The sequence below is a fragment of the Haliotis rubra genome, unplaced genomic scaffold (assembly GCF_003918875.1).
Source record: "Haliotis rubra isolate DU_JTF1 unplaced genomic scaffold, ASM391887v1 Scf713, whole genome shotgun sequence".
In the NCBI taxonomy this organism is placed as follows: domain Eukaryota; kingdom Metazoa; phylum Mollusca; class Gastropoda; order Lepetellida; family Haliotidae; genus Haliotis; species Haliotis rubra.
In genome coordinates, this window is record NW_025767428.1 from 125,655 (window position 1) to 147,647 (window position 21,993).

At 41.1% G+C, this 21,993-nt stretch overlaps 1 protein-coding gene across 1 annotated transcript in view; it reads right to left on the reverse strand.

Annotated features, from left to right (window-relative positions):
* Positions 1-7,825: 7,825 nt before the first annotated feature.
* The window catches only part of LOC124259209 (trafficking protein particle complex subunit 8-like), a 39,436-nt gene continuing 25,268 nt past the window's right edge, over positions 7,826-21,993 (reverse strand). The window contains 13 exon segments of the mRNA XM_046693307.1: positions 7,826-10,245; positions 10,455-10,544; positions 11,714-11,856; positions 12,170-12,274; positions 13,130-13,312; positions 14,818-14,861; positions 15,712-15,877; positions 16,784-16,937; positions 17,575-17,978; positions 18,508-18,828; positions 19,960-20,183; positions 20,567-20,761; positions 21,060-21,183. Coding sequence (XP_046549263.1) covers positions 9,966-10,245; positions 10,455-10,544; positions 11,714-11,856; positions 12,170-12,274; positions 13,130-13,312; positions 14,818-14,861; positions 15,712-15,877; positions 16,784-16,937; positions 17,575-17,978; positions 18,508-18,828; positions 19,960-20,183; positions 20,567-20,761; positions 21,060-21,183 — 2,433 coding nt within the window. The 3' untranslated portion in view covers positions 7,826-9,965.

A 21,993-nucleotide genomic window follows, 5' to 3' on the forward strand; every position in this document is an offset into this window, starting at 1 on the left:
CTGCTTGGACATTAGCGCTAAGCCTCAGATGAAGAAGCCTCGCTCTGTCCCCGGAAGCCACGCACATTACATAAAACTGGACCGGGGCGGGTTTTACAACTGTTTTTCAAATAAACGCTGCAAAAGCACTTTCAGCTTTCATGAGAAATCTCTGCCAAACGAAGATTCAATTGTACCATTCCGACCATAATAGAAGTTGTCTATGAATCACATTTAATAGTGATGATACAAGGTGTACGTGAAAAGATGAGCATATCCTGCCCCGCCGGTTTGCATCCGACAAAACACGCAAAAGCAAGGCACCTGAAATAAATACACAGAAATATGACCTAAATCAAGGAAACTAATCCCAAAGACATTATTTTTGTCAAATTTTGAAATGGCCTCCATATGTTCAGCCTAAACCATTTAAAAGCTATGCTAAGGTCTTCAATGTTTTATACCTTGAGGAAACAACTTTTGGCAAGAGCTGTTTCAAATCTTGGTGGAAAGAACTTTCTCCGTTGCACCTCAAACGTTGTATAACCAACGGCCTTGAGTTGCTGGGGTAGAGCTCGACTTAAAGTAGAGTTGACAATTGGAATTCCCTCTTGACAAGTCTTGAGGATACGTTTTCGCCAGTCTCAATCTTTATACATGCCCTCAAACATAACACACTGATCTCCTATTTTTTTAGTTTCGGCCATTTGATTAGTTTGGAAATTGGCCATTTGATGGTTAGTGAACGTTATCAATTCATTGATATAGTTAAAGCTTCAATTAAACTTTTTAGCCATTTCACTATCTTTCAACTTTGACAATCTGAACAGAACTTCCGATAAATATACTTCAGGAAAACCACCAGCACAAAGGGAAGCACAATTGGTTCGCATGGTGATTCCAACGTATTGCCTAAACGTCTCAGTCCCAAATTTGACACATTGTGTTCTCACTGATATGCATATGCCTTCACTTAGAAAAAAATCTCTGGTCATGACGTTTGGTAATAAAAGCCCATTGGATCAATGAATGAAAATTTCCTTAGGTTTGTTTTGTTGCAAGTTGTGTAGAAAGGTTTTTTGTGGGTATATTTCCTTTCTTGTATGAATAATTATTGTTAATCCTTGAAGCAGGGATTCGGCAGTATATCTGATGAACCATGAAATGTGTATCCACTTTTGAGGATCTTGGCATCAAGTTCAAAAGAGGATGGACACATTGTTTGGTTAAAGAATCAAGTAGATGATATTGATGCATTGTTTGGGCGGATTTCTTTCTCAGTTAACACTGACCGTCTTTGCCATATTATTTGATATTACACTTATATAGATGAAGCAATTAATGCAGTAACAAACTTGCATATAATGGTTTTGTTATTACAGCCTTATCAGAGGGAACAACTACAAACATTTCACGAAGGGAAGCCGGACTTTGCATGACAGCAAGGGCAGACTGGGTCTATTTCCATTTCCTCTTTTTCAGTTCATTCTACCAATGACAACCTTACGCACTCACTTAACAAACTCTGAAAGACATGCAACAGGCTCTCTTTTCTTTTGGTACATTTTGGCACATTCTTTGACATAATCCATAATGATCCAACAGTTGTAATTAAAAATGGTTGGGGCCTGCCCAGTGTTTTGGGTCATACTCGATCACTTGACAAACCTGTTACAAAGGTTGAGGAAAGTTGAAGTTACTTGAAATTACTGAGGCATGAAAGAACCAGCTATCTTCTGTTGGCCTGTCAGAATTTGCTAAGTAAAGTTGCTTTCTTGTACTAATATGATTGCTAATCATGCTGTTGATCACTGGACTGTCTGGTCCAACTCAATTATTTACAGACTGCTGCCATATAGCTGAAATTTTGCCCTCACTGAGTGTAGCGTAGACAAACGAAAACAGACAACAAATTCATGCTGTCTGGTATGAGGACACCAAGAAACCAACTCACCAAATCTGACAATTAATATTATGCCCCTGATATAATGCAAGGGCTGCTGAAGAACTATTTATGCAAAGGATCACCACTTTAGAAATAAGAAAACACATTTGAAGCTTTACAGTTTATTTCACTTATTGATTACTATTTATCCTGTTATGTACACGTCTCACCTCTACCACATCACAACAGACAGGCCCTGAAATACATCAATCACAGCCAGGGCGAACTATGACGGGTAGTCTAAGTGGGCAATAGCTCCACCCAGTCACAAGTCCTACTCCACATCGCAGTATACAGAGCTGCTGACACCATCCCAAATCTGACATCACATCCTGTGTTAGTAGTACAGCATTACTGATGCAGTACAGGGTTCAACCATTAGACTGATGTTGATGTCATATTTAATTACAGAGGACATATTTAGCTTCATATTAAATAATCCATATCATAATATCTACATCTGATTAATGAAACAAAACGGGTAATGTGTTTCAAGAGATAATGAGTTACACAGGTTCGGTCAAAAACAAAACGAAAACCAAACCATGAGCTGTAAACTTAAATGCCAGTTACATTCATGACAATTTTCTCCAAAATCATTCTTCACAAGTCAAACATCAATTGGTGCACTGTGTTACCTATCATGGGAGTTCTCCCTAATTGCTTCTGATTAGACAATATTGCCTCCAAGTGGTATATTGTCTCCTGCTAATGGCTGCTCATGACCCCACTGCTTCTTGTATGTTAGATTAATGAGGCAAGAAGTAACCACAGTGGTGCACTGTCTAAACTTGTTCCTCTGTTACACTTACATCTCATGACAAAGAGGTTCCAAGGTTCTGAAAACATTCACACATTTCCCATTCTTGAGTGATATATGTGATTATCTTTAAGAATATATCTGATCATAAATAATTAAAAAATTGAGGAGATTTTCAAATTGCCAAATATAAGAAATAAAACTAAAACAGCCCCATTTCTTCAAAACATCACTGTTAAGCAGTTCGTGGGAAAGAAAATCCTTCACTTATCTGATCCTGGATGAGGCAAAACATAAAGCTGCCCACCAGTACTGTTTGTCATTAGTGATTTAGGAGATAAACCTGCAGTGTTTTGAAATTTGATTTAGTCCCACTGTAGATACCTCACACATACATTTGAAACACAGCCCTTTAGCTTTTCCATTGTGTAAATTCAAGTCCAGACAATCAAGTGATTTTGTATGATTCATTCCGGTTGGATAGGACGGCTACAACATGGCTACCTTTAACTACCTGTAAATAGTGATGGGGCCCATCCTAACCCAGAGGATCAGTCAGTTTAGATGAGCCCAATGAGTGATTGAAAAATGGCTTTGTCGATTATGTAATGGTATGCACTGATATGGGTCAGGTACAAGTAATGGACTTGTGACTGGGGGATACCTCTACCCATGAGAATACCCAGTGAGGGTACAATGGAATGGTTGCAATAAGTTATGCCAACTGTGTACAAAGTAATATAAGAGCACACAGACAGAGCTTGTGCCACACCATGCATAATGCTACATCCAGATGTGCCCACCTTGCAAGCACGACAATGCCAGGCCACACACACTATTGGATGATGTGAGGATGTAAACATGTGACATGACGATGTGGAGGACAGCCCTTCATAGTGACATCTGTTACATAGTAATTAGTTCTGTATTGGAATATCAGGACAAACCTTTTAACTACAGTCCACAGATCTGTGCCACATAGTGCAAAGTCTCAGGAATAAGCCCACAGGTTTGAGATCTTAAAATATTAAATAAGCCCATGAGTGTAGTCCTCACATACCCTCGCCTAAGTGACAAAGTATGTCAAGTCATGGGCCTTTAACAGTTCATTTTCAACTTAAATGTTTTAAAATGACCAAAACTGGTTTCTGGAGAAGCATCTCAATATCACATTTCAAGGAAGATCAACATTTACCCTTCATTCTTCAACAAATGTAAAGGCTTACTTCACCAGACTCAGTGGGCTTATTCTTGAGATGTTTTTATTGCCTTACATTCAAGTTTTCACCCAGCACCATGTCAGCTTCAGCCAGAAGAAAGGAACAGTGGCTATCAGGCATCAAGACATCTTATCTTGTCTTTGAGTTTTGTCAGAGTTTTCTTTACCATATATGACTCCAACAACTGGAGATTATGATATGGGCAATGCACTGTTCGACACTTCTGTAGCAGTCACTGCCTGACAGCCAAATACTTCTATTTTTCTGCCAAAACATGTTGGTTTACAGCTTCTGTAATATTCTCAACATTAAATAATAACTAAACAATGGATGAAAACTACAGTATCAAAAACATGAAACATTAACTCACACCTTTGACCATACTGATGATTATGCAGTTTTCTCTGAGAGTGAGGACTCGTAAAAACATTCCTGTCAACTGGCAGGCAGCTGATCACATACATGACAAGTACCGGTACTTCTCTTCCTATGTACATTCTTGTCCCAATACCAAGTCAGCAGAACCCTCTACAGTCTTCCACACCATTCATACATCCACTCAGTCCAAACTAAATTTGTACAACTTGTTTCGCTAAACTTGATGCAAATGTACAACCAGTCCTATTGATCTGTACAACAAGTAGACAGTGTTCCTGAACTTGTAATGTCAAGTTTTCATCAGATTGATATGAAAATTTGACATTCCTGGGTTAATACGTCTATCTCTACCAGTCCATAAAATATCTTCTGTACCTGATATTAAATACCTGGGCCCCGTTTCATAAAGCTCTCGTAAGCCTAAGATCTCAAACTTTTCTCGTAGCATTTGTACCTCCTATGTTACAGTATAGGAGGTACCTAATGCTACGAGAAAAGTTACGTGAGATCTTAGGCTTACGAGAGCTTTGTGAAACGGGCCCCTGGACCATGGTTAGTCAGATCATGGAGCGTTAGTTCAATGCGAGAGGAATGCCACAAGTGATGCTGGCGTTAGACACTTATCACTTCGGTGAAACCCAAAAGAGGGCAATGGCGCTGAAAATCCCAGAAACATAATCCAGTAACTGCAACTTTTGTCTAAAATTACTTTGCCACCAACTTAAAATCTTACTAAGGACCCATGATCACTGGTTTCTTTTTAGGCTCAAGGATACAACTCCGCACAGCAAATAGCAGTGCCTCACTTCCTCTTCAGAAATGAGTGGAAGATGTCTATATTACTTTCACAAAACCTGGTTTGAGTTCCCTCTACATACCCTTTGGATGTAGCAGAACGGTTCTAGGAAGTGGATGCCTGTGTTAAGTGGGACTAGTGATCCTGTCGGGTGTTATCCTGCTATCAGAAGTTTCTCATATGACCATTTGAGTGAAACATATCAAGTCAGATTTCCTACTACTTGCCATCTGTGGAGATGACATTGACATCATGGTCTTTGTTTTATGAACTGAAATGTTCCATACAAACTGCTGTAGTAGTTTTAATTCATCCTCCCGCCGTAGCATCTGACCTTCATAAAAATACTTATAACTGCAAGAAACAACACAAATCAAGAATAATCTCTCAGTATTGTCACTGAGGCAAGAACAGGATGAAATCAGAAGTACTTCTCACAAGTGATTACCCTTTCTGATAAAATAATCATGAAGATGATGTAATACAAATAAAACAATTCCTATATTAATCATGCTGCCCTCCTTGCACACCTCCCTGATGGTGATGCTGATGATGATGATGATGATGATGACGTTGCTGATGAGCATTGACTCTGTTGAATGATAACTACAGGAAATGACAATTGCACAGCTATGTGATGGCTTCACATTACACACACAATGCCCATTTACAATCAAGATAAAGCAGTAAACTGAATATATGTGTCGCTTTCCAAACACTACTGATTGTAGTGACAGAAATAACCACAGAAGTATCATGTTCTAGCACTCTACAGTGCAGCAAAATGTTGCCGGTTATGATATACGTCTTCTAATCCTGTGCTAATCTTACTAAGTATTTTCAAAGTTCACAAAAACTTAATTAGTTGTGCATTGGCTGTATAATGTGACAAGATCAATTACAATCTAATTTCCTTCCTCAAAATGGCAAGGCACGGATATAATTCATCAAAATCCAGCCAGCTGATCTAAACTCCATTTCCTGATTTTCTCATAAGGAAATGGTAACTGTTTAGTTTTTTTACAATGTTTTCAAGAGTCACATAATTAACTCATTTAGTAAATGACTGAGAATAATACCCAACTCCCATTCCTGGGATATCCTAACCTCGCCTTGGGATATGAACTGCAGCTGACAGTAACCATGGTAACAAAACATCATCATTCTACCTCTCAATCCCTGTCCACTCCGACAACCAAGGTTTCAATTTCAGCCTTCAATAATCTTGATTGGCATGCTACTATGGCATCACAATATGATTATCAGCAAATATGAATTTCAAAGAAATAACACATGAATACTCCCCTTCTCGTGGTGATCCCCATGAACTGCTATGTTTGACTGTGCTGTAGGCTACTAGTGATGCCAACAGTTGCCCAACAATAACCTCACCATTCATATGCTACACCTACTGCTGCACAATACAACATCACCATGATGATCATAAATCATAACATGTATGTCATCAAAACATCAATTTTCACAAAAAATTATTTAAGAACAGAACTAATTTGAGAATCATGGATGACAATTATTCAAATTAAATTACTCTTCCAACATGTGTAAAATGAGAATACTTCTTCATTTGATGAAAAACAGCAAGACCTGCTAATAAAGGACACAGAGAACATAACATAGTATTGTGATTAAGGTCGACACATGGAGAAGTGATTCATAGATAATGGGACCATGTTCTAAATGTGTATCAACAATGATGCATGACATGTTCATGAATGCTGCAAATTAAGAAATCAGTGCAAGAATGAACTTAAAGCAATATGTGCAAGTTTGCTTGAGGCAATGATTTTTCAACATCAAACAGATGTTGGTTATAAACTTCAAAGGTAGGACAATGAATTCATTCGTGATGCACTTTAGTGGTCGGCACTCACAACAAATCTATGATATACAGTATGTATCAATTTCTAGAAGGTATCTAAAGTGAGTACAGGATGAATATTCTTCAGTCACGACATTGTGTATCAACTTTCGTGTACAGAATCATGAGCTGTATCACCTGAAGGAAACACAATCATGAAGGACAACTTCTGTTTATCCTGTGGAGAAGCTTAGAGAAGAACCAACTGGATGAACAAAAGTGGGCACGAATGTGTGTTCATCAACATTAAAAGCTCAAACATGGAAATTTCTTATAGAAGACTCAACATGAATGTGTTTCACGGCTAGTGTTGGATACATCATATGTACCACAGACGCAGAGACACGGGTGATACACACAGTTCTGAATCATCAACAACAGACACATGAAGATGCACTTTCTCATCACAGGCAGTGTAGGAATAGTGAGTTAGTGAGTTTAGTTTAATGCCGCACTCAGCAATATTCCAGCTATATGGTGGCGGTCTGTAAATAATCGTTGAAGATCGATTCTAACCCGTATCTTCACGGGTCCATTGGGAATAGAGTCAACCAGCCATCAATACTGAAAGTCGAAGACAAGTAATCTTGGTACCATCTTTCTGAAATATTATAGGTATTTCCAAAGTGCCATGACAAGGGACTAGGTGGATACTGTGAACACTGACAGACAAGGAGGTGGGTAGGTGCCCTGCTCCTTCACCAACCAATCCTCTCCCTGACATCATCAGTTTGTTCCCGGGTTAGAATTGATCTTCCGTAACCCATGCTTGTTGTAAGAGGCGACTAACGGGATCGGGTGGTCAGGCTTGCTGGCTTGGTTGACACATGTCATCGTATCCCAACTGCGTAGACCGATGCTCATGCTGTTGATCACTGGATTGTCTGGTCCAGACTCGATTATTTACAGACTGCCGCCATATTGCTGAGTGCGGCGTAAAACTAAACTCACTCAGCAACCATCAGTTTGTTCAGGCCATGATTTGACTACACTGTGCATCCCCCTTTTCCACAACCCTGGATCTACCCTAATACAAAACTTATAACTGTATCTCAGTATGAGTTGATACACAAGCTCATGTACTGAAGGGACTGAACAATAGAGTGTCTGTGCAGGAGTTAGTGAGTTTTACATAGTTGGTGATTGATTTCAATTTTAGGCCGCTTTTAGCAATATTCCAGCAATATCACGACAGTTTTACATAGTGTCACCAACATCACAGAGTACTCAGTGAAGGATATGGAACAGGATTATCAATATCAAAGGTATGAAACCTAACAACACACACATATCTGTACAATCTAAGGTGCTGCACAGAGTCAGTATAAAGTTCACAGAGATGCTGAATCTGATCACAGAAGTTGAATCACATGTAAAGCTATATGTTATACCATCGATACACTCGCTGGTAGGCCAAAACATGTCTGCTTAACTACCACTACTGTTCATGACATCATCAACATCCCCATGACAACAGGTGCTTGTCAGAACATAGAACAAGATGAGGACTAGCTTTGTAATATTATGGCTTCAACCGTTGTTATTGTCAGAAGATCCTTTAAAGCCACAGATGCTGACAGACAGGTGCTTGCCACAACACAAAGCAAGAAGGAGGCTGACTGTATAGTGAGGAGGTTTAACTGTTTCTCATTCGTCATTGGAAGATGATGCTTTGCAACAAAAGATGCTGATCGAGGTGCATCTCGTAATATACACCATGATGGATACTGTTGGTGTAGTGTGGTAGCTTCAACTGTTCCTGATTGCTCCTTGTCAGGTGATCCCTAAAACCCACAGATGCTGACAGACAGGTGCTTGTCATAAAGCAAGATAGAGGCTGTCTTGTGGTAGCTTCAACTGCTGGATCTTACTCTGGCACCACAGACGTCTAACAGACAACGGTAATAGTTTCTTGTCAGAATACAACGCATATCAAGAGTGTGTTACCTTCACTTTGATTCAAACAAACACAACATAGAAACTGTGGCATACTCCAAAATTCTGTCTTGCAAGTGAAAATACTTCCAAGCCTTCATGACACTGGTCACCAATATCAGCATATTAGCATTGCTTTGGTATGTGCAAGAATCCTTACTTTGCACAGTTTGCCCTCGATGATAAGCGTAAAAGCTTGGATTGTTCCTTTATACTGTTGAGCACCACAAGAAATGATTTTCAGAAGAAACCCTTAGCAAACCAGACACAGAAGTGAACCATTTCAAACCATCTTTTGAGGGACCTTCAGTCATGAATGATGTATTATCCAAATTTCTGTTGCAACAAACATCATCAACAGAGCTATGTCCATTTGGAGTCATTTATGCATACACAGTCACAATATCAACACAATCATTGTTGAATGAACCATCGCATGTCCTGGGCCTCTCTGGCTTCAAATGGCCTCCACTCCTCTGGTATTTGTCACCTGTATGAGCATCTTCAGCTTCCAATACTTGTGGCCCCTTCTTGGAACTTCTCAAACACTATCTCTATATCACACTGTTCTAGGCTTGTACTGTCCTCATCTAGTGGTCCCATGTTAAAATATCAAAACACTCACTTCCACTAATCCCCAGTTCTTGTCACTTCTCGACACATACTACAGTACAGCAAACTTTGGGTTACACTGTGAAAGACATGTTCTATCTTACAAGCAGACAAGGAGCTCCTCCGTCTCACACAACTAGCCAGAACATAGCCTGCATCACTCAAGTCAAGCACATGAAGCATTTCTAATGGCCAAGAGTCACATTGTTGAACATCAATCCACTCAAAAGGTATTCAAAACAGGAATTCTTCCACACTCTTTATAAGACACTTGAACATTTAATGTCCATTGCCAATATAAAAACAATAAAACACATGTCTTCATCCTTTGTAACTGCACCAGAAGGCCTGTTAGGATGACTGACTGCCCTTTCCATGACTAAAATAAGCCCATGAGAAGATCAGCGTTCCTTGATATGCCATCAGTTGACAAGTGGACAATGCTGATATGTCCAACCTGGTTAAGCAGACAGTGTGATGATGCTTGGTGTGGAGTGCTTCTGCAATATCATCTCTGATGGATCCGCATCAGCATAGGTCACAAACACAGCCAGGTTGTTGCAGTTGTAGACCCCAGGGCGACAGAATGCAGCCTTTAGTTGTAGTTGCTGGTCAGCCCCGGGGGCGAGGGTGAGGTTAGCAAGGGTGGGGCCCACCCAGCTGAAGCTGCAGCTCATCACTGGTGGGGTGGGGGAACCGGGGGAGAACTGTGGAGGGGATGGGCTGGAGGCGGTTCCAAACCTGAGAAAAAATATAAAAAATAGATAAATAAAATACAATTGAAACATGATACAATCAATTATCTGAATAGAGAATATTCTTTGTGAGGGGTCAATTTCCAACCAGACTTTACATATTTAATCTTATGAATGTAATGTCTTATTCTCCAAAGCATCTTTAGGCACCTTTGCACCACTCCAAAACTATAGGTGAGAGAAAGGAGCATGTACCTGTCTGACGACTTGCTGGTATCCACCAGTACATCAACAGAGGTGTCTGTGTGGTTCTGTAGTTTCAGGGTCACTGGGACAATGCACAACCTGAAGAACAACAATGGAAAACAACATATGTAACCCTGCTGTATTGCTAACCTAAAGGGATACCAAGATCCTAAAATGTATGCTGGCATCATCACAGGACATCACCTGACCATCTGATCCTAAGGACCTGTCCAATGATTGATATTGTGAAGCAGGATCTTTTTCAGTGACCAAAAGCAACTGATTTACAGAATAGTTTTTGCAATATTGTGTATGTTGGTCCCCCATCCAACCACTGCTCTAAAAACAATCAATAATTTTAACAAATCTTTTCATCTGACAGGAATCGTAAAATCTGTACAAACACAAGATGTATTTAGATTATTATCAAGTGTTCAGTTTGGCATATAATCTTTTCATATGTCATTTGCAATAATAAAACATATAAACTCAACAACAAACAATGAAACATAATACAATACTCACTTACAAGTACCGTATTTACAGTTTGAGTATCATGCTTACTGTACCATGTTCACTGTACCAGTACAATGCTCACTGTATAAGTACAATGCTCACTGTACAAGTACCATGTTTACTGTACAAGTACCATGTTTACTGTACAAGTACCATGTTTACAGTACAAGTACCATGTTTACAGTACAAGTACCATGTTTACAGTACAAGTACCATGTTTACAGTACAAGTACCATGTTTACTGTACAAGTACCATGTTCACTGTACAAGTACAATGTTCACAGTACAAGTACCATGTTCACTGTACAAGTACCATGTTCACTGTACAAGTACCATGTTTACAGTACAAGTACCATGTTCACTGTACAAGTACCATGTTTACAGTACAAGTACCATGTTTACAATACAAGTACCATGTTTACAGTACAAGTACTATGTTTACAGTACAAGTACCATGTTTACAATACAAGTACCATATGTTTACAGTACAAGTACCATGTTTACAGTACAAGTACCATGTTCACTGTACAAGTACTATGTTTACAGTACAAGTACCATGTTTACAGTACAAGTACCATGTTTACAGTACAAGTACCATGTTTACAGTACAAGTTCCATGTTTACAGTACAAGTACAATGCTACAGTACAAGTACCATGTTCACTTAACAAGTACCATGTTTACAGTAGACGTACAATGGTACAAGTATTGCATTTGACCTATACTGTACTGACAACCCGACAGGCTACTGACCCCTTGTTGAAGTTGTGTGTGCAGTCCAGCTGGTGGAGGAAGGAGTAGCTCACAAGCTTTGTCGTCACCTCTGGGCTTGGCTGGGGCTCGGTCTGCGGCTCCACGTTACGGATGAACTTGAGCGGGGGCTGGTCTTGGTTAGACTAGAAACAGGGGTCAGACATTACTGTTAGCTTGTGTGTGGTCAGTGTAGTCTACTACAGACATCATTATCAGTCCAGTCAGTATGTGTGGACTGACAACTATATTCCAGAAAGAGGATTACTCATTTACTCAGTACGGCTGATCAAAGAGAGAAAGGGGGAAAGCTTAAAGAAGTTAAGAAAATTTACATTTTAATTGCTTCATGGCATGTTTCTTTGATATGGAGGAATGCCCAAGTGATTCAGAAGGTGCTCACATAGGGGCACTGCACGAGCTAGAGTGTTGTGATGATGTTCATCTTGCATGACCTACCTGGACTAGAGGGTAGGCTGTGACCACGGCGTCCACTCGCTCGATGCACACATGATGCTGCCCAACAAGGATCTTCAGCTGACCATTCTCCTGGGCAACAAATGCCTAAGGCACACACAAAATGGGTTAAGATAAGGTGTGCGGACTTAATGGAGCTTAATTTTACATACAAAACCCCTTTAATAAAATTGAAAAAGAATAACACGATTGTTTTTGTCAACATAGGTAAATTAGAAAGAGAAACATAATTGGCAAAATATGACTGAGAATCAATTTGATGAAACAATGGGTGGGTTGTCTTCCCTTTTTTATCTGAAATATGACAATTTTCAGTCACAAATATAATGATATGCAAATGAGCAGATTTCTAAGTTTGATTTTTGTCTGTGGAGACAACTTGTTCTTCATTTTTCAAGGCAGCCAAAGAAATATTTCAATTTCAAAACAGTCCAAATTTTGCAACATCATCATAAAACATTACAAATCCATCAAAACACTAAAGTGAGTGAGTGAGTATGGTTTTATGCTGCTTTTAGCAATATTCCACCAATATCACGGCGGGGGACACCAGAAATGGGCTTCACACATTGTACCCATATGGGGAATCGAACCCAGGTCTTCGGTGTGACAAGCAGACGCTTTAACGACTATAGGCTACCCCACCGCCCCCAAAACACTAAAGATTGTTATCATACCAGTCATAAGTTTTTAAAACCAAAATCACAATTAGGGATCATCAATAATTTCAGCAATCCAAGGATTGCGACCTAAGTGAACCCAAAAGTGACTTCTTGACTATAAATCCAAACACAACTATGTTTGATTGTCTGCCCGAATTGGTGCCAAATGGAGGGATCCTTCAGCGAAGATGTTGCTATTCCAGCAACTTTAGGTTTGAAATCCTAGTGTAGAAATATGAGCCAGTAATATCAGTTGTAGTTTCCCAGCAGACAGACTCACCTTCCAGAGTATGATAAGGGTGAGCTTCACCTCCCTGGCCTTGTTCAGACTGGAGAAGTCAGGCTGAGAGGGCGCTGAGCGGTGGGAGGGGACTAGGCTGGCATCACTGGGGGAGGAGCTGATCTGGCGACATGCAGGACTCCGGAAGTAGAAGTCACAGCATGGAGTCTGGACACTGTTGATCTGCTCACACAGAATACATCATGGTAGTGCTGAACAAACACCTCACTGTTATATGTTTAGATCTGTCATATCATAACCGTACTGTTTCTAATAGTGTTGTTGGTTTGGTGTTTAATGCCAAACTCAGCATATACCAGCTACATAGCTGTGGTCTGTAAATAACTGAGTCTGGTCCAGAAAAACCAGTGACTGACATCATGAACATCGATCAACGAAACTGAGATAAAATAACAGACAACCCGATTTTATTAGCAACCTCCTATGACAAGCCTGGGTTACTGAAGATCAATTCTAACCCTGGTCGCTTAGAGTCAGTGAATGTTTACCTTTCCACAGGTAAATCTGTGTGTATACTCCCCAGGGAGCTCAGGAAGAAAATGAAGTGCACACTGATAAATCAAATGGATGATAAAATCATAAAGCACATGATTATTGTTGTCATTAGTATTATTAATAGTAGTAGTGGTGGTAGTAGTAGTGGTAGTGGTAGTAGTAGTAGTAGTAGTAGTAGTAGTAGTAGTAGTAGTAGTAGTAGCAGTAGTAGTGGTAGTAGTAGTGGTAGTAGTAGTAGTAGTAGTAGTAGTAGTGGTGAAGTAGTAGTAGTAGTAGTAGTAGTAGTAGTAGTAGTAGTAGTAGTGGTAGTGGTAGTAGTAGTAGTAGTAGTAGTAGTGGTAGTAGTAGTAGTAGTAGTAGTGGTGGTAGTAGTAGTAGTAGTGGTAGTAGTAGTAGTAGTAGTAGTAGTAGTAGTGGTAGTAGTAGTAGTAGTGGTAGTAGTAGTAGTAGTAGTAGTGGTAGTAGTAGTGGTAGTAGTAGTGAGTAGTAGTGGTAGTAGTAGTGGTGGTAGTAGGTAGTAGTGGTAGTGTGGTGGTAGTAGTGGTAGTGGTAGTAGTGGTAGTAGTGGTGGTGGTGGTGGTGGTAGTAGTAGTGGTAGTGGTAGTGGTGGTAGTAGTAGTAGTAGTAGTGGTAGTAGTAGTGAGTAGTGGTAGTGGTGGTGGTGGTGGTGGTGGTGGTGGTGGTAGTGGTAGTAGTAGTGGTAGTGGTAGTAGTGGTGGTAGTAGTGGTGGTAGTGGTGGTGGTGGTGGTGGTGGTGGTGGTGAGTGAGTAGTAGTGGTGGTGGTGAGTGGTGGTAGTGGTGAGTGGTGGTGTGGTAGTGGTGGTGGTGGTAGTAGTGGTAGTAGTAGTAGTAGTGGTGGTGGTGGTGGTAGTGTGGTGGTGAGTGGTGGTAGTGGTGAAGTAGTAAAGGTAGTGGTGGTGGTGGTAGTGGTGGTGGTAGTGGTAGTAGTGGTAGTAGTAGTAGTAGTAGCAGTAGTAGTATGGTCCCGGATCCTGGCAGATTCCCTCCAAATGTTTCAAAACAACCGTAACATATTGTTTGGACATGGACTTCCTTAAAGTATATTTTCAGCAAAGCCACATGCAACAACAAACTGTCATCAAGCTGATTTTGGCAGTTGCTCAATGTTCAAAGCTCGAGTGTACATCTGGAGTTGTTTAGACAATCTTACCTTCTGCATGTCGAAGAATACCTCGCTGAACATCAGTTTGTTATCTACAAAACAGAAAAACACATTCAGGGTACAAAAGTCCTGCAACAGAGTTTAAGTGAGGATCTAATATTAAATTTCACTCCAATGGTCTACCATGTGTCCACAATAAACATGCACAGAATGCTCAATTTTGTTTTATGTGTCACAGACTTTCTGTGGTACTATCCCTCACAGACATAAGTATTCATAATGCAGATTATTTAGTCACTTCCAGCTGATGAATCACGTAACAACATGTTAGTGTTGAAAACCTTTTATGTAAAGTATCTGTACATCATTCCATATTCTCTAAAACAATTTAGAATAGAAGGATTTCCTAAAGAGAAAAATGCTATGGTTTTGTGTCCCCATTTTTATGAATGTGCCCTGATCTTTAAACACAAGTGTCCAAATAAACTCTGACAATCCAATTCCTAGATCCATCACTTGAGTTTAGATCCTGTTCAAAGTTAAGAAGAAATATAGAAAGGGAGACAACTCTAATTACAAAATACATTTATTAGTTTGCTATAGTGATGAAAACGGAAAGAATACATGTAGTAAAAATATGACTTCCCCTGGAGGAGATACACATGAAGATGATAAATAGGTTGAGTTGAGTGAGTCTGACACACAGAAGCATTGAACACATTTTGAATTACTGCACTATTTGAATTTTATCACTTAAGTCTGGAAGACTGGCATAGCATGGAATTGCTACATCACTCTGCAGTGAAACCACTGAACTACACTTATCATTGTATATATATAGAACCCACTTGAGGTGATGAGGTTAATCCCACATGCCTACCTATTTTCCCAGTATTGACGTAGACAAACAAAGGATATCAACACTTGTCAACCCTGTCCTACCTGTCTTGCACTTGGTTCCCTTGAGCGCCAGCTGCAGGATGTGCCTGCTGCCGATGCGGACATCCTTCTGGTCGCTGATGCTGAGGGAGTTGACCACCCAGTCCTGACTGGCACACGACACCTGGGTCACCTGCAACTCCTGGATGTGGGGCCGCTGCACCTGCACCTGGACAAAGCACAGGTAAACTACAGTATTCTGTCAATACTGTAGGGTAGACCCCACTGTCATAGGATCCTGTATGTGTAACTAAAGATGAGGGTCTGAACAGTTAGTTGAAATGGGATTCAAGGCACAGGTACATCACACTACAGGGGTAATATCACTATCAATACTGTCGGGCAGACTCCACAAGCATTGAATCCTGCTTGGCCTTACCAAAGATGCAAGTGTTCAGTAAGGTGAAATGGGTTTAATTATTATTATTATAGGATAATTTATATAGCACACATATCCAGGCAACTAGTGCATGCTCAAGGCGCTGATATTTTTTCCCCCCTCAATCATTGGATGGCAATCTCAATGGCACATCGTGTGATCAATCTCAACTCCCTGGGGAGTATACAACTCTTGCAGCCACTAGGCGCACTGAGTTATTGTGGCTTTCTCACCCTAACGAGGTACCCATTCAAAGCTGGGTGGACTGGGACACGTAGTCACGGTACTTTGTCCAAGTTCACAGCACATTACTGTACCCGCAACTTCAAGATTACAACACTCATATAGAACATACTGCTGCTTGTAATAATACAGAACTTTGTTTGTTTCAGAGTGGTAGCCCACATATTATGATGTGGCTGGATTACACCTACGACATTGTGCTATTTGTCCATCTTCTACTGAGGCAGTTGTCTGAATGGTGAATCACACCACTAACTTAGCTATGACTGTGCAGTATGTCTTCAAAGTAGCAGTATTCCATCCCTACTAAAGCAGGGGACACCAACAAGGGTACCTATATGGGGAACTGAACCCAGGCCTTTGATGTGATGTGCCTACCAAAAGGCTACTAGACCTCCTCGGTGAGCCTGTGCATTCTCAATCTGAGTTATATGTTAGTTCCTTGCCTCTTACCTGACTGAGGTTCTCCAGCTCACATGAGATGATACATGACTTGAGTTCCTGTCCATCACTACTGGACACACACGCACTGGGCTTGGTCACCACGGCCCTCACACTCAAGGACTCCACTGTGTTGACCACTGCTCTGTGTCGAAGTACTCGATGTCTGGGGAACAAGGGCAGAGGGATAAGTGAGTACAGAGTGTTACATTCTAGGACAGACAAAATATAGTCATAACATCAAGAAATCCTGGCCATCAAGGAACAAAAAACACACAACCAGCCACACCACATTCCATTTGGCCTCCTAAGACAAGTTTCTGGGAACTTATTCTGCCCCTGAATCAAAGGCTATAACGATTAAGGTAACCTGTGTATCCTATATGTACACATCTCCCTTATTCTGTCGACTCAAATCTCAAAGGTTGTATACTCCCTGGAGTGAATTCAGCTTGGGAAACCCAGATTTGAACAGTACTTCAGAGATATCACAGTGGAAGGAATGTTTTCTTTACGTGTTCAAGTCTCAAATGCTTACTTTGCTAAAACCCACAAGGATGGTGACTGAGTAGACAAACCAAGAAACATAATCAGTGTGGTATACTGCATGGCATCCTTCTTAATACAGTATTTTCCATTCCCAATTCTATTCCTTAAATATCCGGGGACCATTAAAATGCAATAAAAGCAGAATATGAACTCCAGTATAATAATTCCAATAACAACAAAACCAACAGGAAGAGAACTCTCAGTGATGATTTCCCAAAAGAAAATAAAAGTATTAAGGCTGATAAACAAGTTACCTCACAGAATCCTTTTCTTTGGCTTGTGTGTTAAGTGGTTCGTAGTAAAACAGGAAGTCCACTTCGTGAACTCCCCCGATGTCGTTCCCCCGCAGCCACATGGGCAGCGACCTGGTATCCCCAGGGCGAAGGATGTTACCCTCGATGGGAATGTCTATAACATCAGGCACAGAGCGCACACTGCACGAGTCTATGGGGTTGCTGATGTCACTGTCCACAGACCTAGTCTGGTAGACGTAGGGATATTTAGGGAGGTCTTGACTACAGCCAAACGTGAAGAAGTCCGGGTGGGTGGACGTCACCTTGAGTTGATGTAGAGGGCTGCGACCGGTGTTCCGTACTTCCATCTCTATACAGTGAACCTCCCCACACAGGAGGGAGTCAGGGAAGTCACAGAAGCTCACCTGTAACATGACAGAGTTGTGTACAACAAGGCCTGCCTGTCAGTAATGGCAGAGGGCTGGAAGTTAGAGTTGTCTTTGATGTACTGGGGTACTGGGGTACTGAGGTACTGGGGTTGAGTGTAGCTAGCACAAACATTTTCCTTCTGGTTTTGGATAACAAAGAAATATACAAATGTGAACATTAAGTCATGCAGAATAAAAGTTGTGCCTCAATGACAGACATGTTGTCATGTTTGCAGTAAGTAACAATACATGTTTTATCTGTGTATACTGACTGACTGAGTTTGGTTTTACGACGCTTTTAGCAATATTCCAGCAACATCACGGCAGGATTATCTGTGTATAAGCCTAAGTTGAATGAATGTCCCTAACTCAAGGAAAGGAAACTCCTTATGGACTATTTTAGCTCTACTAGAAACATTGCTGAAATCCCTGTCCTATCTCCAGCATCTTCGGCATATATTCATGGGCTGTGATGACTCCACTAATTCTATCCTAGTATAAGCTTCAAGGAGATCCTCTATCCTACCTCCAGTATGGGCATCTCCTCGTGGACCGTGAGATCCAGCCGCCTGTCCGGACCATACACCTTGTTGGTCTTGTCATCCTTGCTGGCGTTGAGTCGCGGCCCCTGCACCTCCAGCTTCTGCTTGCCCCGCACGTACACGCTGCTGATGAAGCTGGGTTTCTGGGAGCCCAGGATGGAGGGCGATGAGGTGGAGGTGGAGGAGGGCATGTCCCCCGGGAGTGGGGAGGAGCTCTGGGACTGGGAACTGGTGGTGCCCAGGTTGTATGCCAGGCCCACCACCCGCAGCTCACCAGGCTGTCTTGGCACCAGGGTCAGGTGGATCTGCAAGGTGACATGTATATGGATGAGTGAAGGAATGAGGCTTTTTGCTGTTTTTAGAAATATCCAGCAATACCATGCTGGGGGTTCACAAATCAGTTTCACACTTGGGATATATGTCGCAAATCTCATCTAGGCCTTTTATAATGTTTTTTTGTAGTTTAGATTTTAATGCTCAGTTACTAACAGTCCATTTACTGACATGTCCCCAAGACGTCCACCATACTCGTAGCAAAATGACTGCTTCACTCAGATTCCTCCCATCAAATCATTTTGTCCATACTCATGCGGCTTTCTGAAAAGGACTACCCATCCCTCTGTGATCAAGTTAACATGTAAGTACTGGATAATCCACAAAGGGGATTTTTTTTGCTGTAATGATAGTGTTAATAGTGTTGAATAATTTAACAATTACTACTACTGGTCACTTCACTTATAGACATATTTAGAGGTAGTATGTTTCAAAATGGTGCGCAGATTCTCTGAAGGGTAAGGTGTCCAGGAATCAGCACCATCTCTGGAACCAGGCAAGCAGTTCAGAGATAAGTACCCTCTGAGGATCCAGGCAAGGTGTTCAGACATAAACACCCTCACTGGACCCAGGCAAGGTGTTCAGAGATAAGCATCCTCCCTAGATCCAGGCAAGCTGTTCAGAGATAAACACTCTCTCTTGACCCAGGCAAGGAGTTCATAGATAAGCACTCTCTCTGATTCAAGAAGGTGTTCAGGATAAGCTGTTCAGAGATAAACACCCTCTCTTGACCCAGGCAAGGAGTTCAGAGATAAGCACTCTCTCTGGATCCAGGTAAGCTGTTCAGAGATAAACACTCTCTCTTGACCCAGGCAAGGAGTTCAGAGATAAGCACTCTCTCTGGATCCAGGCAAGGTAAGCACCCTCTCTTCAGAGGCAAGGAGTTCTTAGATAACACTCTCTTTGGATTCAGGCAAGGTGTTCAGAGATAAGCACTCTTTCTAGATCCAGGCAAGGTGTTCTTAGATAAGCACTCTCTCTGGATCCAGGCAAGGTGTTCAGAGATAAGCACCCTCTCTGGATTCAGATGTTCAGACACCTCTCTGGATCCAGGGGAAGAACTGTAGGGCTGAATGCCCTCTTGGTCCACAAATGAAACTCACTGGAGCTGTCTGGCCTCCCTCCAGCACCACCTCCTTGATCACAGTCGTCTGGATAATCTCATCTGCCAGGTTGTTCTTGACCCCTGTGGACACCTCGTTGGAGATGAGCTGTGGCTTGTCAGCACCGGCGATGCTGGGCAGGAAGCTCCACAGCAGCATGACGTCAGACAGCACCAGCGTCACCTGCAGGGGGTCTTCCACCTGCACCTCCACCACAATGTGCTCTGAAAGGGGAAATGGTTTCAGTTTGTCGATTGGCACAACAAATGGCTATACTCCAGCTACGCAAGAGAGTATGATGTGCCAATGAATAAAGTATACCATGTTGAAATTTTCTACAGAAATGTCCACTCACATTTTGTGCAGTACCTGTGGAGAATTTTGCATTATTCCGGTGGAGAATTCACCAAATATACTACAGAATGTATGAAGATGTTTAATATTTCAACAAAACTTCTTCTAAATGTGTAAAATTTCCAAAGGATTACTGATACAGTCATTAGATAGTGCCTTGTATTAATCAAATCCTTCCAAATTACTATGATAGCTGATTTGTCCAGTGAGGACTTCACTGCTGGGTCTCCTGTGAAATGTCCTATGTACTCACCTCCTACAAAAGCTATAGGGCTGGCCCTGTTTTCTGTATTGTTAGTAAAGCACTGCAGTGTTGATCGGAAGGTGTTTGGGAGGGATCCACCGTTGGCTGAGATCACTAGCTTCTCTTCCAGCTTCTGCCAGCACATGTTTCGACTCTCATCGTGATCGAACCACACCCCTGTTGCTGGTGTCTTCCGTGGGTTCTCTGCAATATGTCACACATGTAAATGATATACATACATGTGTTCATGTCATGTACTTACTGACTGTGTCATTAAGTTGAAGTCACCAACACTCTGATATAGCACTACTTACTAATAGTTGTGAGGTACAAAAATGATAAGGCAAGAATCATTTCCTTTGCCAAGGACTTGAACACTGTGAGCAAAGGAACAAATGTTTGTTCCCCATCTTTTTTCTGCCACAGACTTAGAGGATCACTGTTAGCAAAGGAACATGCGTGATGATAAAGGATATATTGTGGAAGTCCACGTGCCACCTACCTGGTATCTGCGGCTGCTGTTTCCCCATAAGGACCTTGGTGGTGTTGCTGTTGATATTGGGTAGTGGCAGCTCCGGTAGACGGCCATATGAGCAGTTCTCCCCAGCCTCCTGAGTCAGCAGTTGCTGAGGAACAACGTCAAGGTCATTTCAATATCAAATCAAAACTCTTTAATAAAAATAATCTACATACATATTCTACCACTGTGAGAACAACAGTATTTGCAGAAATGCTAGATTTTGCCAGTTTAACAAGATCAATCCCTTACAACAGTTAAAGGTTCTGATCTCTATTACAAAGATACTCTTGAACACATACTTGAAACTGGAGACACATATGGTTCCATCAAGAGGTTTATTAAATATTCAGGGACGAGAATGTCTTTGCAAGTTAGCCAAGGAACTTGGACACTCCAGATTTTATGTGCATATTAAATGGCATGTATACTTCCTATCAAAAGTTTAGACTCACTTACAACACTCACTATACATTATGTATATATATGGTTACATCGAATATGAATTTCTCCCCTAACTTGAGGGAACAACTGCAAACCTTATGCAGATGTACAAATATCGTGCAAGTGAACAGCTGCTATTTGGTGTAAAGTTTTGTTAATAATTTGCCAATTTTCACTGATTTGTTCATTTATTGAACTCATGACAATAATCTTTACAACGTTACAAATTTGTTTTACAATACATAGGTTCATGTGAAAACAGTATCTTTAAACAGCAGGGAATATTTTGCAACATCTGGTTCAGAATAGTTGACTGAAGTAAGTGGCTACATTTACACTAGTGAGTCTAAACCTTTGGTGGGTAGTATATAAACTTGACCCTTTGACACAGAAACTCCTCCTCCCAATAATGATGCAGTATCACTGCAGGGAACAATAAACTGACTGTCCACAGAATACCCTTACATTACTATAA